General features: G+C 51.6%; 1 protein-coding gene across 26 annotated transcripts in view; it reads left to right on the top strand.

Moving 5' to 3' along the window:
• DAG1 (dystroglycan 1) overlaps positions 1-6,215 on the top strand; it is a 72,391-nt gene extending 66,176 nt beyond the window's left edge. For all 26 annotated transcript variants that reach the window (XM_055276812.2, XM_063609714.1, XM_055276832.2 and 23 more), the window contains one exon: positions 1,402-6,215. In XM_055276812.2, coding sequence (XP_055132787.2) covers positions 1,402-3,804 — 2,403 coding nt within the window. In that variant the 3' untranslated portion in view covers positions 3,805-6,215. The remainder of the gene's footprint in view (positions 1-1,401) is intronic.
• Positions 6,216-18,319: the final 12,104 nt, after the last annotated feature.

Here is an 18,319-nt window from a genome sequence, read left to right as displayed (position 1 = left end):
AAATTACCTAGTTTCTTATAAGGCTGCTGCCTGGACACCTGGGTACAAGCCTGGGGTCTCCTTTCCAAATCACTCAAGTACCTTGTCTTTTGGCAGGAGGAAGCCCAGGGAACCAGAGCCACTGGGGAATCCAGCAGTCAGTGGCTTTAGCTTTCCTGCCACAGGGAGGGAAGCATTTTAGGGTCCCCCTATTGACAAGCAGTGGCCATGAAGGGCAGTCCTGAGCTGAGGCTGGCAGTGTGATGTACTGTGTTTTGGCCAGTTTGTCTCTGGTACTTGTTATAGGACAATGGAGATGGGAGTGCCTTCAGGCCAACCAGAGAATGGGGGGTGTCACCTTTCTTGCATTGGGGCAGGAGTAGGTGTTTCCCAAAAGTAAGAGGCGCCACAGATGGGGCCGGGGCAAGGGCTAAGTCATATTTTCCTCTTGTCAGCTGATGGTGTAGGTTTCTATGGTGGCATTTCCTTGGGTGCTCTGAGTATGACCAGTTATATCTCTGTGGAAAGGGACTCCACACCAAAAGAAGTCTGGGAGATGCTGTTGAGTGGAATAAGGTGATGAGCTCCTTAGGCCTGCTTCTGTGCCTGGTCTCTCCAAGAGCAAAAGAGGGCTCTGTGTATTTCCTGTACTTGATTGACTGTAGAACCTCTCTCTTTTAGAGAGACCAGAGCTCCTTGGGATTCCTTTAATAAGCACTATTCTAGAATAGTTGATTCTAGTCTCTGCTCCCTGGGCACCACAGTTTGTCTTGAGATTTGAGAAGCAGGGTAAATGAAAACATTAGACACAACTAACTCTCTTTGCTACACAAATGTGCCCCACTACACTTGAATGTAACGTGATGTTGTAATGTGAGTCCTTCAGAGCGCTGAGCCTTCCCTTGTACCCAGACCTGTGTGCATCTCCACTTTGGGGCAGGAACGGTCCTCCAGGCCAGGCATGTGACCTGAGCAAGGATGTGGTGTCTGCAGAGGGCCGGGGAGAAGTCTGAGGCAAGGGTGGAAAGGAATGCTGAGGGCTGGAATGTGACTTGATTCTTCAGGTAGAATGGGCAAGTAGGTGGCAGGGTGTGTCACTGTTATAAAATCCACAACGGTCGTGAGCTCCATGGCATCAGTTCTCGGGAATGAGACATGTGCTTGAGTGCCAGCACTGCTGTCTCCCCACTGTGTGGCCTTGGGTGAGATATTTGCCTCCCAAGCTAGCCCGTCTCATAGCCCTAGTCTTGTGACAGGTAAATAAACTCAGTTGTGTCTCTCTAGGGGAGAGGAATCAGCTTCCCCAGCAGGCATTCTGAATTACACCTTAAGCCTGTCACACAGTTCAGGTTAACTGTTGTGATCATATTCAGGTTATGCAGTGACAATAGTACTTTTAATTTATGCTTGTGTCTCTTCTAGGTATCAGCGGCAGGGAAGGAGGCTTTGCCATCTTGGCTGCACTGGGACTCGCAGAGCCACACCCTGGAGGGCCTCCCCCTTGACACTGATAAGGGTATGCATTACATTTCAGTGAGCGCTGCACGGCTGGGGGCCAACGGGAGCCACATCCCCCAGACCTCCAGTGTGTTCTCCATCGAGGTCTACCCTGAAGACCACAGTGAGCTGCAGTCGGTGAGGACAGCCTCCCCAGACCCTGGTGAGGTGGTATCATCTGCCTGTGCTGCGGATGAACCTGTGACTGTTTTGACGGTGATTTTGGATGCTGACCTCACCAAGATGGCCCCAAAGCAAAGGATTGACCTCCTGCACAGGATGCGGAGCTTCTCAGAAGTAGAGCTTCACAACATGAAATTAGTGCCAGTGGTGAATAACAGACTATTTGACATGTCGGCCTTCATGGCTGGCCCGGGAAATGCAAAAAAGGTGGTGGAGAATGGGGCCCTTCTCTCCTGGAAGCTGGGCTGCTCCCTGAACCAGAACAGTGTGCCTGACATTCGTGGTGTGGAGGCCCCTGCCAGGGAGGGCGCAATGTCTGCTCAGCTTGGCTACCCTGTGGTGGGTTGGCACATCGCCAATAAGAAGCCCCCTCTTCCCAAACGCATCCGGAGGCAGATACATGCTACACCCACACCTGTCACTGCCATTGGGCCCCCAACCACGGCTATCCAGGAGCCCCCATCCAGGATCGTGCCAACCCCCACATCTCCAGCCATTGCTCCTCCAACAGAGACCATGGCTCCTCCAGTCAGGGATCCTGTTCCTGGAAAACCCACGGTCACCATCCGGACTCGAGGCGCCATTATTCAAACCCCAACCCTAGGCCCCATCCAGCCTACTCGGGTGTCAGAAGCCAGCACCACAGTTCCTGGCCAGATTCGCCCAACGATGACCATTCCTGGCTATGTGGAGCCTACTGCAGTTGCTACCCCTCCCACAACCACCACCAAGAAGCCACGAGTATCCACACCAAAACCAGCAACGCCTTCAACTGACTCCTCTACCACCACGACTCGCAGGCCGACCAAGAAACCACGGACACCCCGGCCAGTGCCCCGGGTCACCACCAAAGTTCCCATCACCAGATTGGAAACTGCCTCACCGCCTACTCGTATTCGCATCACCACCAGTGGAGTGCCCCATGGCGGAGAACCCAACCAGCGCCCAGAGCTCAAGAACCATATTGATAGGGTAGATGCCTGGGTTGGCACCTACTTTGAGGTGAAGATCCCGTCAGACACTTTCTATGACCATGAGGACACCACCACTGACAAGCTGAAGCTGACCCTGAAACTACGGGAGCAGCAGCTGGTCGGCGAGAAGTCCTGGGTACAGTTCAACAGCAACAGCCAGCTCATGTATGGCCTTCCCGACAGCAGCCACGTGGGCAAACACGAGTATTTCATGCACGCCACAGACAAGGGGGGCCTGTCGGCTGTGGATGCCTTCGAGATCCACGTCCACAGGCGCCCCCAAGGAGATAGGGCTCCTGCAAGGTTCAAGGCCAAGTTTGTGGGTGACCCGGCACTGGTGTTGAATGACATCCACAAGAAGATTGCCTTGGTAAAGAAACTGGCCTTCGCCTTTGGAGACCGAAACTGTAGCACCGTCACCCTGCAGAATATCACCCGGGGCTCCATCGTGGTGGAGTGGACCAACAACACGCTGCCCTTGGAGCCCTGCCCCAAGGAGCAGATCGCTGGGCTGAGCCGCCGGATCGCGGAGGATGATGGAAAACCTCGGCCTGCCTTCTCCAACGCCCTAGAGCCTGACTTTAAAGCCACAAGCATCGCTGTGATGGGCTCTGGCAGTTGTCGGCACCTACAGTTTATCCCTGTGGCACCACCCAGGAGAGTGCCCTCAGAGATGCCGCCCACAGAAGTGCCTGACAGGGACCCTGAGAAGAGCAGTGAGGATGACGTCTACCTGCACACAGTCATTCCGGCCGTGGTGGTCGCAGCCATCCTGCTCATTGCTGGCATCATTGCCATGATCTGCTACCGCAAGAAGCGGAAGGGCAAGCTTACCCTTGAGGACCAGGCCACCTTCATCAAGAAGGGGGTGCCTATCATCTTTGCAGATGAACTGGACGACTCCAAGCCCCCACCCTCCTCCAGCATGCCACTCATTCTGCAGGAGGAGAAGGCTCCCCTACCCCCTCCCGAGTACCCCAACCAGAGTGTGCCCGAGACCACTCCTCTGAACCAGGACACCGTGGGAGAGTACACGCCCCTGCGGGATGAGGATCCCAATGCGCCTCCCTACCAGCCCCCACCGCCCTTCACAGCACCCATGGAGGGCAAGGGCTCCCGTCCCAAGAACATGACCCCATACCGGTCACCTCCTCCCTATGTCCCTCCTTAACCCGCAAGCGCCTGAGTGGAGGCAGGGTAGGGCAGGGGCCTGGAGACAACATGGTGTTGTCTGTGGAGACCGGTGGCCTGCAGACCATCGCCCACCGGGAGCCGACACCTGACCTAGCACACACTGACACAGGGACCTGGACAAGCCCGCCCTCTCTGGTCCTCCCAAACCCCAAAGCAGCTGGAGAGACTTTGGGGACTTTTTTATTTTTATTTTTTGCCTAACAGCTTTTGGTTTGTTCATAGAGAATTCTTCGCTTCATTTTTGATGGCTGACTCTGAAAGCACCATGTGGAGTGGAGGTGGAGGGAGCGAGGAACCATGAATGAACTCGCAGGCAGTGCCGGGCGGCCCCCTGGCTCTCTGCGTTTTGCCTTTAACACTAACTGTACTGTTTTTTCTATTCACGTGTGTGTAGCTGCAGGATGTAACATGGAAAACAGTAACTAAAGATTAAATTCAAAGGACTTTCAGAAGTTAAGGTTAAGTTTTTACATTTAATCTGCTGTTTACCTAAAATTGTATGTATAATTTTTGGGTGGGTATGGGGAATTGCTTTGCTAAAAATAAGCTCCCAGGGTGTTTCAAACTTAGAGAAGACCAAGGGACAGTATTTTTTATCAAAGGAATACTATTTTTTCACACTACGTCAACTTGGTTGCTCTGATACCCCAGAGCCTGATTGGGGGCCTCCCGGCCCTGGCTCACGCCAGGTCCCTGGTGCTGGGTTTGCTCTCCCGCTGTTGCCAGGGGCTGGAAGCTGGAGGGGTCTCTTGGGCCATGGACATCCCCACTTCCAGCCCATGTACACTAGTGGCCCACCACCAAGGGGTCTTCATTTCCAAGAAAAAGGGACTCCAAGAGGCAGCGGTGGCTGTGACCCCCAACTTTGGTGCTCCAGGGTGGGCCAGCTGCTTGCGGGGGCACCTGGGAGGTCGAAGGTCTCGACCACATCAACCTATTTTGTTTTACCCTTCTTCTGTGCGTGCGTTGTTTTTTTTTCCTCCTAAAAGGAATATCATGGTTTTTTGAAACACTCAGTGGGGGACATTTTGGTGAAGATGCAATATTTTTATGTCATGTGATGCTCTTTCCTCACTTGACCTTGGCCACTTTGTCCTAACAGTCCACAGTCCTGCCCCGACCCACCCCATCCCTTTTCTCTGGCACTCCAGTCCCAGGCCTTGGGCCTGAACTACTGGAAAAGGTCTGGTGGCTGGGGAGGAGTGCCAGCAATAGTTCATAATAAAAATCTGTGAGCTCTCAAAGCTAATTTTTTACTAAAGTTTTTATACAGCCTCAAATTGTTTTATTAAAAAAAGATTAAAAATGGTGATGCTTACAGCAGTTTGTACGAGCTCTTAGTGTTGATTCCATGGAACTGACGGCTTTGCTTATTTTGATTTTTTTCCCCCTACTTTTCCTAATGGTTTAAATTCTGGAATTACACTGGGGTTCTTTTGTCTTTTTTAGCAGAACATCCGTCCGTCCATCTGCATCTCTGTCCCATGACTCAGGGGCGCCCACTCTGCTTCGATTCTCCTCCTGTGGAAGAAACCATTTTGAGCATGACTTTTCTTGTTGTCTGAAGAGTTATTTTGAGTACCTTTTAGGGAGGAATGCCTTTCGCAATAATGTATCCCTTCCCTGATTAAGGGTGGGTGGGTGGACCCAGGCTCCCTTTGCACACGGAGCAGCTACTTCTAAGCCATATCGACTGTTTTGCAGAGGATTTGTGTGTGCTGCCTCAGGAGGGGAGGGCTGGTAGGAGGGGAGGGGTCTCCGTCCTACTGTTCTCCAGAGGGCATTTCCCCTTGCGCCTTCTCCCACAGGGCCCAGCTCCTCTCCCCTGCCCCAGTCCCCAGGGGGTACTCTGGAGTGAGCAGTGCCCCTGTGGGGGAGCCTGTAAATGCAGGCTCAGTGGACCACTGGTGACTGGGCTCATGCCTCCAAGTCAGAGTTTCCCTGGTGCCCCAGAGACAGGAGCACAAGTGGGATCTGACCTGGTGAGATTATTTCTGATGACCTCATCAAAAAATAAACAATTCCCAATGTTCCAGGTGAGGGCTTTGAAAGGCCTTCCAAACAGCTCCGTCGCCCCTAGCAACTCCACCATTGGTCACTGCCATGCAGAGACGTGGCTGGCCCAGAATGGCCTGTTGCCATAGCAACTGGAGGCGATGGGGCAGTGAACAGAATAACAACAGCAACAATGCCTTTGCAGGCAGCCTGCTCCCCTGAGCGCTGGGCTGGTGATGGCCGCTGGACTCTGAGATGGAGAGCCAATCTCACATTCAAGTGTTCACCAACCACTGATGTGTTTTGATTTCCTTCTATATGATTTTAAGATGTGTTTTCTGCATTCTGTAAAGAAACATATCAAACTAAATAAAAGCAGTGTCTTTATTACAACACCGTTGCATTTGGGCATCTGTTTCCCTGGCATCTGGAGAGGTTCCTGGACAGGAGGGGTTGGGGGCTCATGTGACGAGGAAGAGGAGACTCAGCCAGGTCCACTTGGGGTTGGCCCAGTGGCCTCCACGTAAACCTTACCATTTCTGTGCTGGGAGGGCTGGGTGTGCACTCCAGAAACTCTGCCAACATGTAATGCCCCCTTCACCCCTCTTCTGCCTGTGAGTCAGCTAAGACAAGTCTCCTACATCCTCAGTTCCTCATCTGTAAGGGGTGGGGGATAGCAGAGAACCCAGTGAGACTGGCTGGGAAGGAGGATGGTGGGAAAGATGTCACAGGTTTTCTGCCCCAGAGTGGGTCAGCCCCTGTACCTCCTGGGTAGGGGTCCTTCAGGCCAGGTCTCTGTGAAGATGGGGACCTAGGGATACCTCTGGCTGCAGCTCTACCTCACCTCCTGCCCGCATTGTCTTGTGGGCTTGGGACTGGCTAGTCTCCCAGGTAGTCTCAAGGCAGGTTTGTGTTGGCCTTGGGGTGGGAACAATGGTTTCTGGCCAGGCTGCTCTGCCTTGGTTGGCCTGTAGGTTCTGGGGGTTGGGGGGTGATCTTCAGTCCCTGGCTTGGGATGGACAGGCCAGCTGGGTAGGCTGATCATGACTCAATGCCCAGGAAGGGGCAGATGGGTTGTCCTAGGACACTGCTCAAGAGTGTGGGCGGCAGGAGATGCAGCAGCTGTGTTTCAAGGGGCAAAGGGGCAGAATCGAGTGATTGGTCACAGAACAACTGGTGCCTCCTCTGGGCTCAACTCTGCCATCACTGGCTCCTTACCGTGACCACTGCTCCTCTGCTCAAAGCTTTCAAGACCCAGAGAGGCTGGTCCGATATTGCAGGCAAGAGCTGAGTCCCAAGGTGGGGGGTTATTGAAGGTCCAACAACTACTTGGAGTTAGGACCTGAATGTGCACCATGCTAAGTGCCAGGAAAGGCTGTCCCCAGCACACACTTCACTCCCTAGGCCTAGCAGCAGGGGCCCAGGAAATTACTCCATCCTTACTCTCTTGACCTCAGAAACTTTTGCTTAACATCTAACCTGAAGCCACTGGGTAATGAGTGGACTCACTGTTCTGAATTCAAGTAAGGGAATACTTGGTCTTGGCAGAGAACATTAAAGCCAGAAGGACCTCTGGCCTCTGCTCTGCCCTGCCTCTTGGGGGATGGGGGAATATCCGCTGTTTAGCCCAGCAGACCCTTGACCCCTGGCACTCCTGCCAGATCCCTGTTCCTTGATTTGGATGAGGACTGCTCAGGTCTTTCAAGCTGGGGTTAGAGGGTCGTAGACAGGAGGGTAGGAAAGAAGGAACATCAGACCTACAGGAATCTGCCTTCACACATTCCTCTGACCTGGAATGACTCTGGCCTGGCTTGGAGACAGTGCTGGTCTCTAGAAAATGCTAGAGGAATCTGCATTTTCTCTTGGCACAAAGATCTAGGCACTGCCTTAAGCCTAGATCTTTGAGCTAGTCTTGGGATCAGGGCTGTTAGCTGGAAAATGTTGTGGTGTGTCTAGGCCAGCCTGGCTTCTAGAATACCACCAGTTTGGGACTGGGCGCAGTGGCTCACGCCTGTAATCCCAGCACTTTGGGAGGCCGAGGCAGGCAGATCACGAAGTCAGGAGATGAGACCATCCCGGCCAACATGGTGAAACCCTGTCTCTACTAAAAAATATTAAAAAGTTAGCTGGGCATGGTGGTGGGTGCCTGTAGTCCCAGCTACTCGGGAGGCTGAGGCAGGAGAATGGCATGAACCATGGAGGCGGAGCTTGCAGTGAGCTGAGATCGCACCACTGCACTGCACTCCAGCCTGGGGGACAGAGCAAGACTCTGAGACTCCGTCTTAAAAAAAAAAAAAAAGAATACCACCAGTCTTGGGGGGACTAGAGGCTCCATACTACTTACCTCATTGTAGCCCACAGCCTTGCCTCCCCTTGTTGCCAACAGGTTGAACAAGCTCCTAGGAGAGGCCCTTTCCTAGCTCCCCTAAAGCAAAGAAGGCCCAATTCAAGCATCAGTCTTTCGAGAGTGAGCTTCATTTCTCTATTTCTTTTCTTTTCTTTTTTTTTTTTTTTAGAGACTGAGTCTTGCTCTGTCGCCCAGGCTGGAGTGCAGTGGCACGATCTCAGCTCACTGCAACCTCTGCCTCCTGGGTTCTAGCAATTCTCCTGCCTCAGCCTCCTGAGTAGCTGGGACTACAGGTGCGTGCTGCCACACCTGGCTAATTTTTTGTATTTTAGTAGAGACGGGGTTTCACTGTGTGACCCAGGCTAGTCTCGAACTCCTGAACTCAGGCAATCCACCCACCTCAGCCTCCCAAAGTCCTAGGATTATAGGCATGAGCCACTGCACCCGGCCTATTTTTTCCTTTTTTTTTTGAAAGTCTCGCTCTGTGGCCCAGGCTAGAGTGCAGTGTCATGATCTTGGCTCACTGCAACCTCTGCCTCCCAGGTTATGGCAATTCTCATGTCTCAGCCTCCCAAGTAGCTAGGACTACAGGCACATGCTACCACACCCGGCTAATTTTTGTATTTTTTTTTTTTTTAGTAGAGATGGGGTTTCGCCATCTTGGCTAGGCTGGTTTCGAACTCCTGACCTCAAGTAAGTGATCCTCCCGCCTCGGCCTCCCAAAGCGCTGGGATTTCCTTTTTTTTTTTTTTTGAGACAGAGTCTCGCTCTGTCACCCAGGCTGGAGTGCAGTGGCGCCATCTTGGCTCACTGCAACCTCTGCCTCCCAGGTTCAAGCGATTCACCTGCCTCAGCCTCCCGAGTAGCTGGGACTACAGGTGCCTGCCACCACGCCTGGCTCATTTTTTATACTATTATTATTATTATTATTATTATTTTGAGATGGAGTCTTGCTCTGTCACCCAGGCTGGTGCAGTGGCCCAGTCTCAGCTCACTGCAAGCTCCACCTCCTGGGTTCATGCCATTCTCCTGCCTCAGCCTCCCGTGTAGCTGGGACTACAGGTGCCCGCCACCATGCCTGGCTAATTTTTTTGTATTTTTAGTAGAGACGGGGTTTCACCGTTTTAGCCAGGATGGTCTCGATCTCCTGACCTCGTGATCCGCCTGCCTTGGCCTCCCAAAGTGCTGGGATTACAGGCGTGAGCCACCGTGCCTGGCCTGGGATTTCAGTATCTTAAAAATCCAAATCCATTGGTGACTCTTTCCATGTTTTGCTCACCTTCTTCACCTACCTTGAGGCAAAGTGACTGAGGCCCAGAGAGGGCAAGGGAGTTATTGGTCTGGGTCTTTTTGCTAGTGTGAGGCGTGTTCAGTTCTAAGTGTGACCCAAACACTTTAGGTATTATTATTATTATTATTATTATTATTATTATTATTATTTTGAGACAGCATCTTGCTCTGGTGGACAGGCTGGAGTGCAGTGGCGCCATCTCGGCTCACTGCAACCTCCACTTCCCGGATTCAAGCGATTCTCCTGCCTCAACCTCCGGATTAGCTGGGATTACAGGCATCCACCACCACAGCCGGCTAGTTTTTGTATTTTTAGTAGAAACGAGGTTTCACCATGTTGGCCAGGCTGCTCTTGAACTCCTGACCTCAGGTGATCCACTCACCTCGGCCTCCCAAAGTGCTGGGATTACAGGCGTGAGCTACCGTGCCCGGCCAGGTTTAATTCTGATCATGAAATTTTGTTCCTGTTGTAGAGCAGCAAAGAATTATCTGAAGCACCTGTGGAGAAATGCTGGGTACCATTTCCCTGTGGGGATCCTAGAAGATCTAGAGGAGGTTCGGCAAGAGGTTCAAAGTGGGGGCTCCCATCAGCTGGAGTTCGGGTGCTCCTGCAGGAGGGGCCCTCCTAAGGACAGCCTAGGGCATGGGCAGCATGGAGACCGCGTTGCTGGGGCCCTGGTTAGCCCCACTACCCCCAGCTTTGGTGGCGATTATCCTAGAGTCTCAGTTCGGGTCGGAGGAATTGTTCTGTCCATGTCCCTGTGAAGGCTCTGTGTGGCGAGACGCACGGCCTTGGGCAGGTTCGGGCTGGGGATAGGGAGAGCTCCCAACCTTGGTAGCGGCTCCAGATGCCCCCCAGGTGAGCCCAGCCGAGTGGACTGCCAGCAGCAGCTCTGGGCCGAAGAGGGAGACAGTGTCCGCGGCCTCCCAGGAGGTGGCGCCAGAGGATTAAGCTGCCAGCGGTGGGCGGGGCTGAAGAGTTGGGCTGTGAGCGGGGCTAAGAACGCCGCCAGCTCCCGGAAAGCGCTAGTCAGGAGGCCGGCCGTGGGTCGAGGTGAGGCCGCCCGGAAGTGGACGAAAATCTCCGGCAGTGCGGGGCCGAGCGGGACTGTGGGCAGGGCTAAGGCCGTGGGGCGGGCAGGGCTAAGGCCGTGGGGCGGGCAGGGCGGAGCCCGCGTGTAGCCCAAGCGCTGGGAGCCAGTCCGAGCGCGGCCGCTAGCTGGTGGTGTAACTAGACTTTTCTCTCCACCACTGCCGGCACAGTCCGTGAGGGCATCGGGGCGAGTGTAGCTGCAACCCGGGGAGCCTGTGATTCGCCAGTGCCTTTCTCCCTGGGCAAGGGAAGCGGGCAGGCAATAAGAGGGGCGAGTCTGGGGCCCCTCTTATTTGCTGTCTGAGACCCCAGACAGCAAACCTTGAATTCAGAGGTGGGGAACCAATAAGGAGCCCTCCTGTGCGCACTCCCTCGCCTTAGCGTTTGCCTGCCTCCAGGACCCGTGCCCCACGGAGCCCAGCGCGGGACCCGCACACGGTATAGACAGAGCTCAGCGCTTGCGGGAGCCTCTCTGTCTCTCCTTCCTCCAGCCAGAGAGCTCCTGAGGGCACCGCCTAAGAGGGGTAGCCTGATAGGGTACTGTGAGATCTGGGAGGGTACTGGATGGAGATGAGGTGCCTCCACTTGTGTGATTGGGTCCCCCTACTTGGCACTAGAAGCAGACGGGGGATGAGGCTGCTGGCGACTCTTTCCCTGAGTGGGGGGGGTACCCTGAAGCCCCAGGAAACACCTTTCCCAAAGCTGTCTCCACAGCTCTAGGCACGCATTGGGACAGCAGAGAACATCCAGTTGGGAGCTGGCCAGGGCCAGGACTGAGGGTGCTGTTGTCTTCTGTCCGCATGGTGTCGCATCCTTAGGCTATATAGGGCAAAACCAAGTTTGGGGCCTGCCAAAATGGTCCAGAGCTGACGCCAGACCAGCTCCCTTTCTAGGGAATCGGAGCCAGTAGTCCAGGATCACTTCCCACTTCCGTTGCAAAAAGTCTTGAGAGAGGCCGGGCCTAGTGGCACACGCCTGTAATCCCAGCACTTTGGGAGGCCAAGGCAGGTGGATCACCTGAGGTTGGGAGTTCAAGACCAGCCTGGCCAACATTGTGAAACCCTGTCTCTACTAAAAATGCAAAAACTAGCCAGGTGTGGTGGTGCACACCTGTAGTCCCAGCTACTCGAGAGGCTGGGGCAGAAGAACCGCTTGAACCCGGGAGGTGGGGGTTGCAGTGAGCCGAGATCGCGCCACTGCATTCCAGCCTAGGCGAAACTCTGTCAAAAAAACCAAAAACGAAAACAACAAAATCAGCGTTCATTTGGGACTTACTGACATTATAAAACCTAAACAGTTAATTTTCTTCTGCACCGTGGCCTGGCCACAGTACAAATTGGATAATGTCAGTTACTGAGTTACTGGCCGGAAAGTGGCACTTTCAATCTCCAACTTCAATGCAATGCAATTTTTTTTTTTTTTTTTTTTTTTTTTTTGTGAGGCAGAGTCTCGCTCTGTCATCCAGGCTGGAGTGCAGTGGTACAATCTCAGCTCACTGCAACCTCTGCCTTCCAGGTTCAAGAGATTCTCTTGCCTCAGCCTCCCTAGTAGCTGGGATTACAGGCGTGCACCACCACACTCAGCTAGTTTTTTGCATTTTTAGTAGAGATGGGGTTTTGCCATGTTGGCCAGGCTGGTCTCAAACTCCTGACCTCAGGTGATCTGCCCGCCTCGGCCTCCCAAAGTGTTGAGATTACAGGCGTGAGCCACAATGCCCAGCCCAAACAATCGTTTTTTTTTTTTTTTTTTTTGAGATGGAGTCTCGCTCTGTCAGCAGGCTGGAGTGCAGTGGCACAATCTTGGCTCACTGCAACCTCTGCCTCCCAGGTTCAAACGATTCTCCTGCCTCAGCCTCCCGAGTAGCTGGGGCTACAGGCACATGCCACCACGCCTAGCTAATTTTTGTATTTTTAGTAGAGAAGGGGATTCACCGTGTTGGCCAGGATGGTCTTGATCTCTTGACCTTATGATCTGCCCACTTTGGCCTCCCAAAGTGCTAGGATTACAGGCATGAGCCACCGCACTCGGCCCAGCCCGAGCAATCTTAACAATTTCTTACAACGAAATGGCAACTGGTCCGAGATCCCTTATATCCAAGATTTTATGTATTTACACTCAAAACTTTCCCTCTATCAGTCTTGCTCCCCTCATCGAGTTTTATTGCTAAACGAAAACTCCCAGTCCCCTTTTCACCCCTCCCCTTCAGCCCCTGAAAGGAATTTCAACCCTGCTGAGGAACGTCCACCATATCTCCAGCCCCAGGCTCCTCAAGAGCCACCAGCACCATTGCCACCTCCCTCATTCCCCTATCCACCTGTCACTCATTCAAAAAACAATCAGAGCTGGGTGCGGTGGCTCATGCCTGTGATCCCCGCACTTTGGGAGGCCGAGGCGGGCAGATCACCTGAGGTCAGGAGTTCAAGACCAGCCTGACCAACATGGAGAAACCCCATCTCTACTAAAAATACAAAATTAGCTAGGCGTGGTGGCACATGCCTGTAATCCAAGCAACTTGGGAGGTTGAGGCAGGAGAATCTCTTGAACCCGGGAGGCGGAGGTTGTGGTGAGCCGAGATTGCACCATTGCACTCCAGCCTGAGCAACAAGAGTGAAACTCTGTCTCAAAAAAAAATCAGACCCCGGCCACCCTTCCCCTCTGCGAAGTAGCCGGGGCAGAAGGCATAGTCAGGGTTCATGTTCCCTTTTCAATCTCAGACATGTCAGAGGTTGAGAGGCTCCTTGGCTCCTTTTCCACTGGCCCATCCCACTTCCGGAAGGAATTTCTTTATATTACTCAGTCACATAACCTTACTTGGCATGACATTTATGTTATCCTCTCAGCCACTCTCACCCCAGATGAGAAAGAGCACATTTGGCTAGCTGCTCAAGCCCATGCTGACACACTTCATCAGCAGGATACAGTCCATAATCCTGTTGCGGCCATTGCTGTTCCCCTAGCCAACCCCGAATGGACTTACCAACAGGGGGACCCTGGCATCCAATGCTGTAACCGTGTGGTCACTTGTGTCCTGGCTGGCATGGAAAAATGTGCCCATGCCGATAAGGTAAATTATGAAAAAATTAGAGAAATAACCCAAGGCCCAAATGAAAATCCAGCTCTTTTCCTATCAAGGTTATTAGAGACTATGCTCAAATACACAAAACTAGACCCTGAATCACAAAAGGGTCTAACCTATCTTCACTTACATTTCATTTCACAATCAGCACCAGATATCAGGAAACAGTTGCAAAAACTAGAGGAGGGACCCCAAACCCCACAAAGTGACCTTTTAAATCTGTCCTTCAAGGTTTTCAATAACAGGGAGGAAGAACATAAAATGCAAAAGGAGAAACAGGCTAAGATTAAATACCAGATGCTGGCCATTGCCCTCCAGAGAGGTTCCAAGGAGAAATCACCTTCTCAGGGCCCCGGCACCTGTTTTTGGCATGGCAATCCGGGACACTGGGCAAAGGCCTGCCCAAACCCATGGCCTCCAACAAAGCCTTGCCCTATATGTGGCAAATGGGGACATTGGAAAATGGACTGCTCTCAACAAGAATGCCCTTCCCATTCAACAGCATCCTCCAGTCAGTCCCCAAACCCACTGCAGGGACACCTCTGCTCTTTGTTGACGCTAGTGGCCAAAGACTGACGGTGCCCGGGATTGCTTGTACCCATGCCATGTGAGTCTCCAGAACCCGGGGTAATTGGGATGGCATCTGGTAAGCCAATCTCCTTCTTATTGGATACTGGGGCAAGTTTCTCAGTTCTTCCAGAGTATTATGGACCCCTAAATTGTTCTTCCATTTCTGTTGTTGGGGTTGATGGCCACCCTATCGCTAACTCTCAAACACCTCCATTATACTGCACCTTATTCAATACTGCCTTTACTCACTCATTTGTAGTAATTCCGCAGTATCCTACACCCGTTATTAGAAGAGATATACTCAATAAATTTGGGGCCACATTACAATTGAATGCCTTACTGCAGGTGCCTGCATACTGGCTCCTTTGCCAGCCAGAAAACAATGAAGCCCAAACCCAGTCCTCAACAATTTCAATCCAAGGAGTTAACTCAATAGTATGGGACACTTCTCAGCCCACTGTTGCCATATACCACCAGCCGTTTCTAATAAAACTTAAGGACCCCTCCCAAATTGTTTCACAACCCCAATATCCCCTCAGTCAGGCTGGACTTAAGGGAATAAAACCCATCATCACCAGATTACTAAAAGCTGGCATTTTAACAACCACCAATCCCCCCACTGCAGCAAAATTAAAGGGCATAGCTCCCTGGATACATTTCTCAAAACTTAAAAGGGCTCCTCCTCTTAATCCCAACCTGTCTCAATTTTCTTGTTTTCTTACAGGACCCACCAAACTCAAGATCACTTGACTCCCCACAATTCTTTAACCACCAACTCTTTCAGTAATTTTATTTGCTGCCTTGTAGAAGACCTTTCCTGGTATCCAGGCTCCCCCCACCCCCATAATTTATTTCTTCTCCTTTTATGAGATATGGCTGCAGGAAACTTCTGCAGACTACACTCCATCTCAAATGTCCTTTTTTTCTTTTGTTCTTTGTCTCCTTCTAGTACCACTCTTCCCCTTACTTAAACCATACCTTGCAGCTGTCTTACAACTTACTAAAACAAGCCAACTTAGGCTCCACAGAACTCTGTTGGGTCTGCATGCCCCCCTTGTCCCCAATATACCATTATCTCCCTGGACCTTTAGAAGCCTGGACCAATTTCCTTGGCAACCCTCACCATTACTAAAACTACCTTAGGATCTGCATTCTGGGAACCAAGTACTGATCCTGCCACAGCCATAGCCAAAAAGGTGCGTCAGGCCGTTCTCAAACAACTAACAACTTTTTATCCCCTATCCAAAGCCGCATGGTTACAGGACCTATAGGAACCACCACTCCACTCACTACTCAGGCCCTTATATGTTTCACCTGCTCCTTAAACGGAGTTCCAGAAGGGTCTTTAAAATGCTCGGACTGTAACCTCCCTCTTTCTTTCTCTCTCTCACACAACAGATTCTAGTTATTCCTCTACAACAGGAGGAAGTGACCCATTCTCATCAGTGACCCAACTCATCAGCCATAGCCACTCCCTCTTACCCCTTAAGATTTTCTCTCCCTGGCCGGGCGCGGTGGCTCACGATTGTAATCCCAGCACTTTGGGAGGCCGAGGCGGGCGGATCACGAGGTCAGGAGATCGAGACCATGGTGAAACCCTGTCTCTACTAAAAATACAAAAAAAATTAGCCGGGCATGCTGGCGGGCGCCTGTAGTCCCAGCTACTTGGAGAGGCTGAGGCAGGAGAATGGCGTGAACCCGGGAGGCAGAGCTTGCAGTGAGCCGAGATTGCGCCACTGCACTCCAGCCTGGGCGACAGAGCAAGACTCCGTGTCAAAAAAAAAAAACAAAAAAAAAAAACAAAAAACAAAAAAGAAGATTTTCTCTCCCTACATGTAGTAACGCTTATGAATGTAACTAAGGGTCAGATTTTTTTTTTTTTTTTTTGACACGGAGTCTTGCTCTGCTGCCCAGACTGGAGTGCAGTGGCGTGATCTTGGCTCACTGCAACCTCCGCCTCCCAGGTTCAAGCAATTCTCCTGCCTCAGCCTCCCAAGTAACCGGGATTACAGGCACCCACTACCACTCCTGGCTAATTTTTGTATTTTTAGTAGAGATGGGGTTTCACCATGTTGGCTAGGCTGGTTTTGAACTCCTGACCTCAAGTGATCCACCCACCTTGGTCTCCCAAAGTGCTGGGATTACAGGCGCGAGCCACTGCACCCAGCCTCAAGGGTCAGATTTTTGCAGTGTAAGGGCCAGCTAATACGTTGCCTTTATTCAATATCTATGGTAGACATGAAAAATCCAAATGCCAACTTCTTCCCCTTCCAGGTCCAACCCAATTCTTTCTTGATTCATCTGAACACAGACTATTCTCAGAAATACCTTTGGTAACTCATTACCCCCTTCTCCAACTATTAACCTATGCCCACCTAGCTTCCTCTTTTGTGTCATTTGAATGAGAAGGAGGATCAGGTCGGGATGCCTCAAACTACTGTAGGGACCAGCCCCACAGGGTCGGTGGGTCTCTCCCTGTGTGCGGCGACGAGAGAGTGTAGAAATAAAGACACAAGACAAAGAGATAAAAGAAAAGGCAGCTGGGCCCGGGGAACCACTACCACCAATGCGCGGAGACCGGTATTGGCCCCGAATGTCTGGCTGCACTGTTATTTATTGTATACAAAGCAAAAGGGGCAGGGTAAAGAATGTGAGTCTTCTCCAATGATAGGTAAGGTCACATGGGTCACGTGTCCACTGGACAGGGGGCCCTTCCCTACCTGGCAGCTGAGGCAGAGAGAGAGAGAGAAGACATAGAGAAAGACAGCTTATGCCATTATTTCTACATATCAGAGACTTTTAGTACTTTCACTAATTTACTACTGCTATCTAGAAAGCAGAGCCAGGTGTACAGGATGGAACATGAAGGTGGACTAAGAGCGTGACCACTGAAGCATAGCATAACAGGGAGATGGTTAGGCCTCCGGATAACTGCGGGAAAGCCTGACTGGTGTCAGGCCCTCCACAAGAGGTGGAGGAGCAGAGTCTTCTCTAAACTCCCCCGGGGAAAAGGTGACTCCCTTTCCCGGTCTGCTAAGTAGCGGGTGTTCTTCCTTGACACCTTTTGCTACCGCTAGACCATGGTCCGCCTGGCAACGGGCATCTTCCCAGATGCTGGCGTCACCGCTAGACCAAGGAGCCCTCTGGTGGCCCTGTCCAGGCATAACAGAAGGCTCACACTCCTGTCTTCTGGTCACACCTCACTATGTCCCCTCAGCTCCTGTCTCTGTATGGCCTGGTTTTTCCTAGGTTATGATTATAGAGCAGGGATTATTATAATATTGGGATAAAGAGTAATTACTACCAACTAATGATTAATGATATTCATATATAATCATATCTAAGATCTATATCTGGTATGACTATTCTTGTTTTATATTTTATTATACTGGAACAGCTCGTGTCCTCGGTCTCTTGCCTCGGCGCCTGGGTGGCTTGCCGCCCACAAACTACCACCTATTATTTCAAGCATATGTTGCTGCCTGTCTAGCCCCCTCCAGCCCTTATTTCTTCTTATGTGGACATAATTTCTACAGCTGCCTGTCTGTTAATTGGACTGGAACTTGCACTTTAGCTTAGTTATGCCTCCCTTGTCTGTTGCCACAAAGGACCAAGAATTTCTCCTCCTACTACACACACACACACACACACACACACGCACACACACACACACACACGCCAAAACAAAAAGGGCAATCCAGGTAATTCCAATCCTCGCTGCTCTTGGAATCTCTTCTGCAATAGGCTTTAGTTCCACAAGTTTATAGCTTTTTCAGTTTCCCTGTCTACCCAACTAAAGGAGGGACTAATGGAAATAGCAACTCAACTGGATCACATACAAGATCAAATAAACTCCCTTGCAGCAGTAGTACTTCAAAACCATAGGGGACTAGACATCCTCACTGCAAAAAAGGGAGGTCTATGCCTCTTCCTGTAAGAAGAATGCTTTTTATTTCTTTATTTCTTTTTCTTTTTTTTGAGACGAAGTTTTGCTCTTGTTGCCCAGGCTGGAGTGCAATGGCATGATCTCGGCTCACCGCAACCTCTGCCTCCCGGGTTCAAGTGATTCTCCTGCCTCAGCCTCCTAAGTAGCTGGGATTACAGGCATGAGCCACCACACT

The sequence above is a fragment of the Symphalangus syndactylus genome, chromosome 1 (genome assembly GCF_028878055.3).
Source record: "Symphalangus syndactylus isolate Jambi chromosome 1, NHGRI_mSymSyn1-v2.1_pri, whole genome shotgun sequence".
NCBI classification, from domain to species: domain Eukaryota; kingdom Metazoa; phylum Chordata; class Mammalia; order Primates; family Hylobatidae; genus Symphalangus; species Symphalangus syndactylus.
The sequence above is the reverse complement of the archived record's forward strand: the minus strand, read 5'-3'. Positions and strand labels throughout refer to the sequence as shown.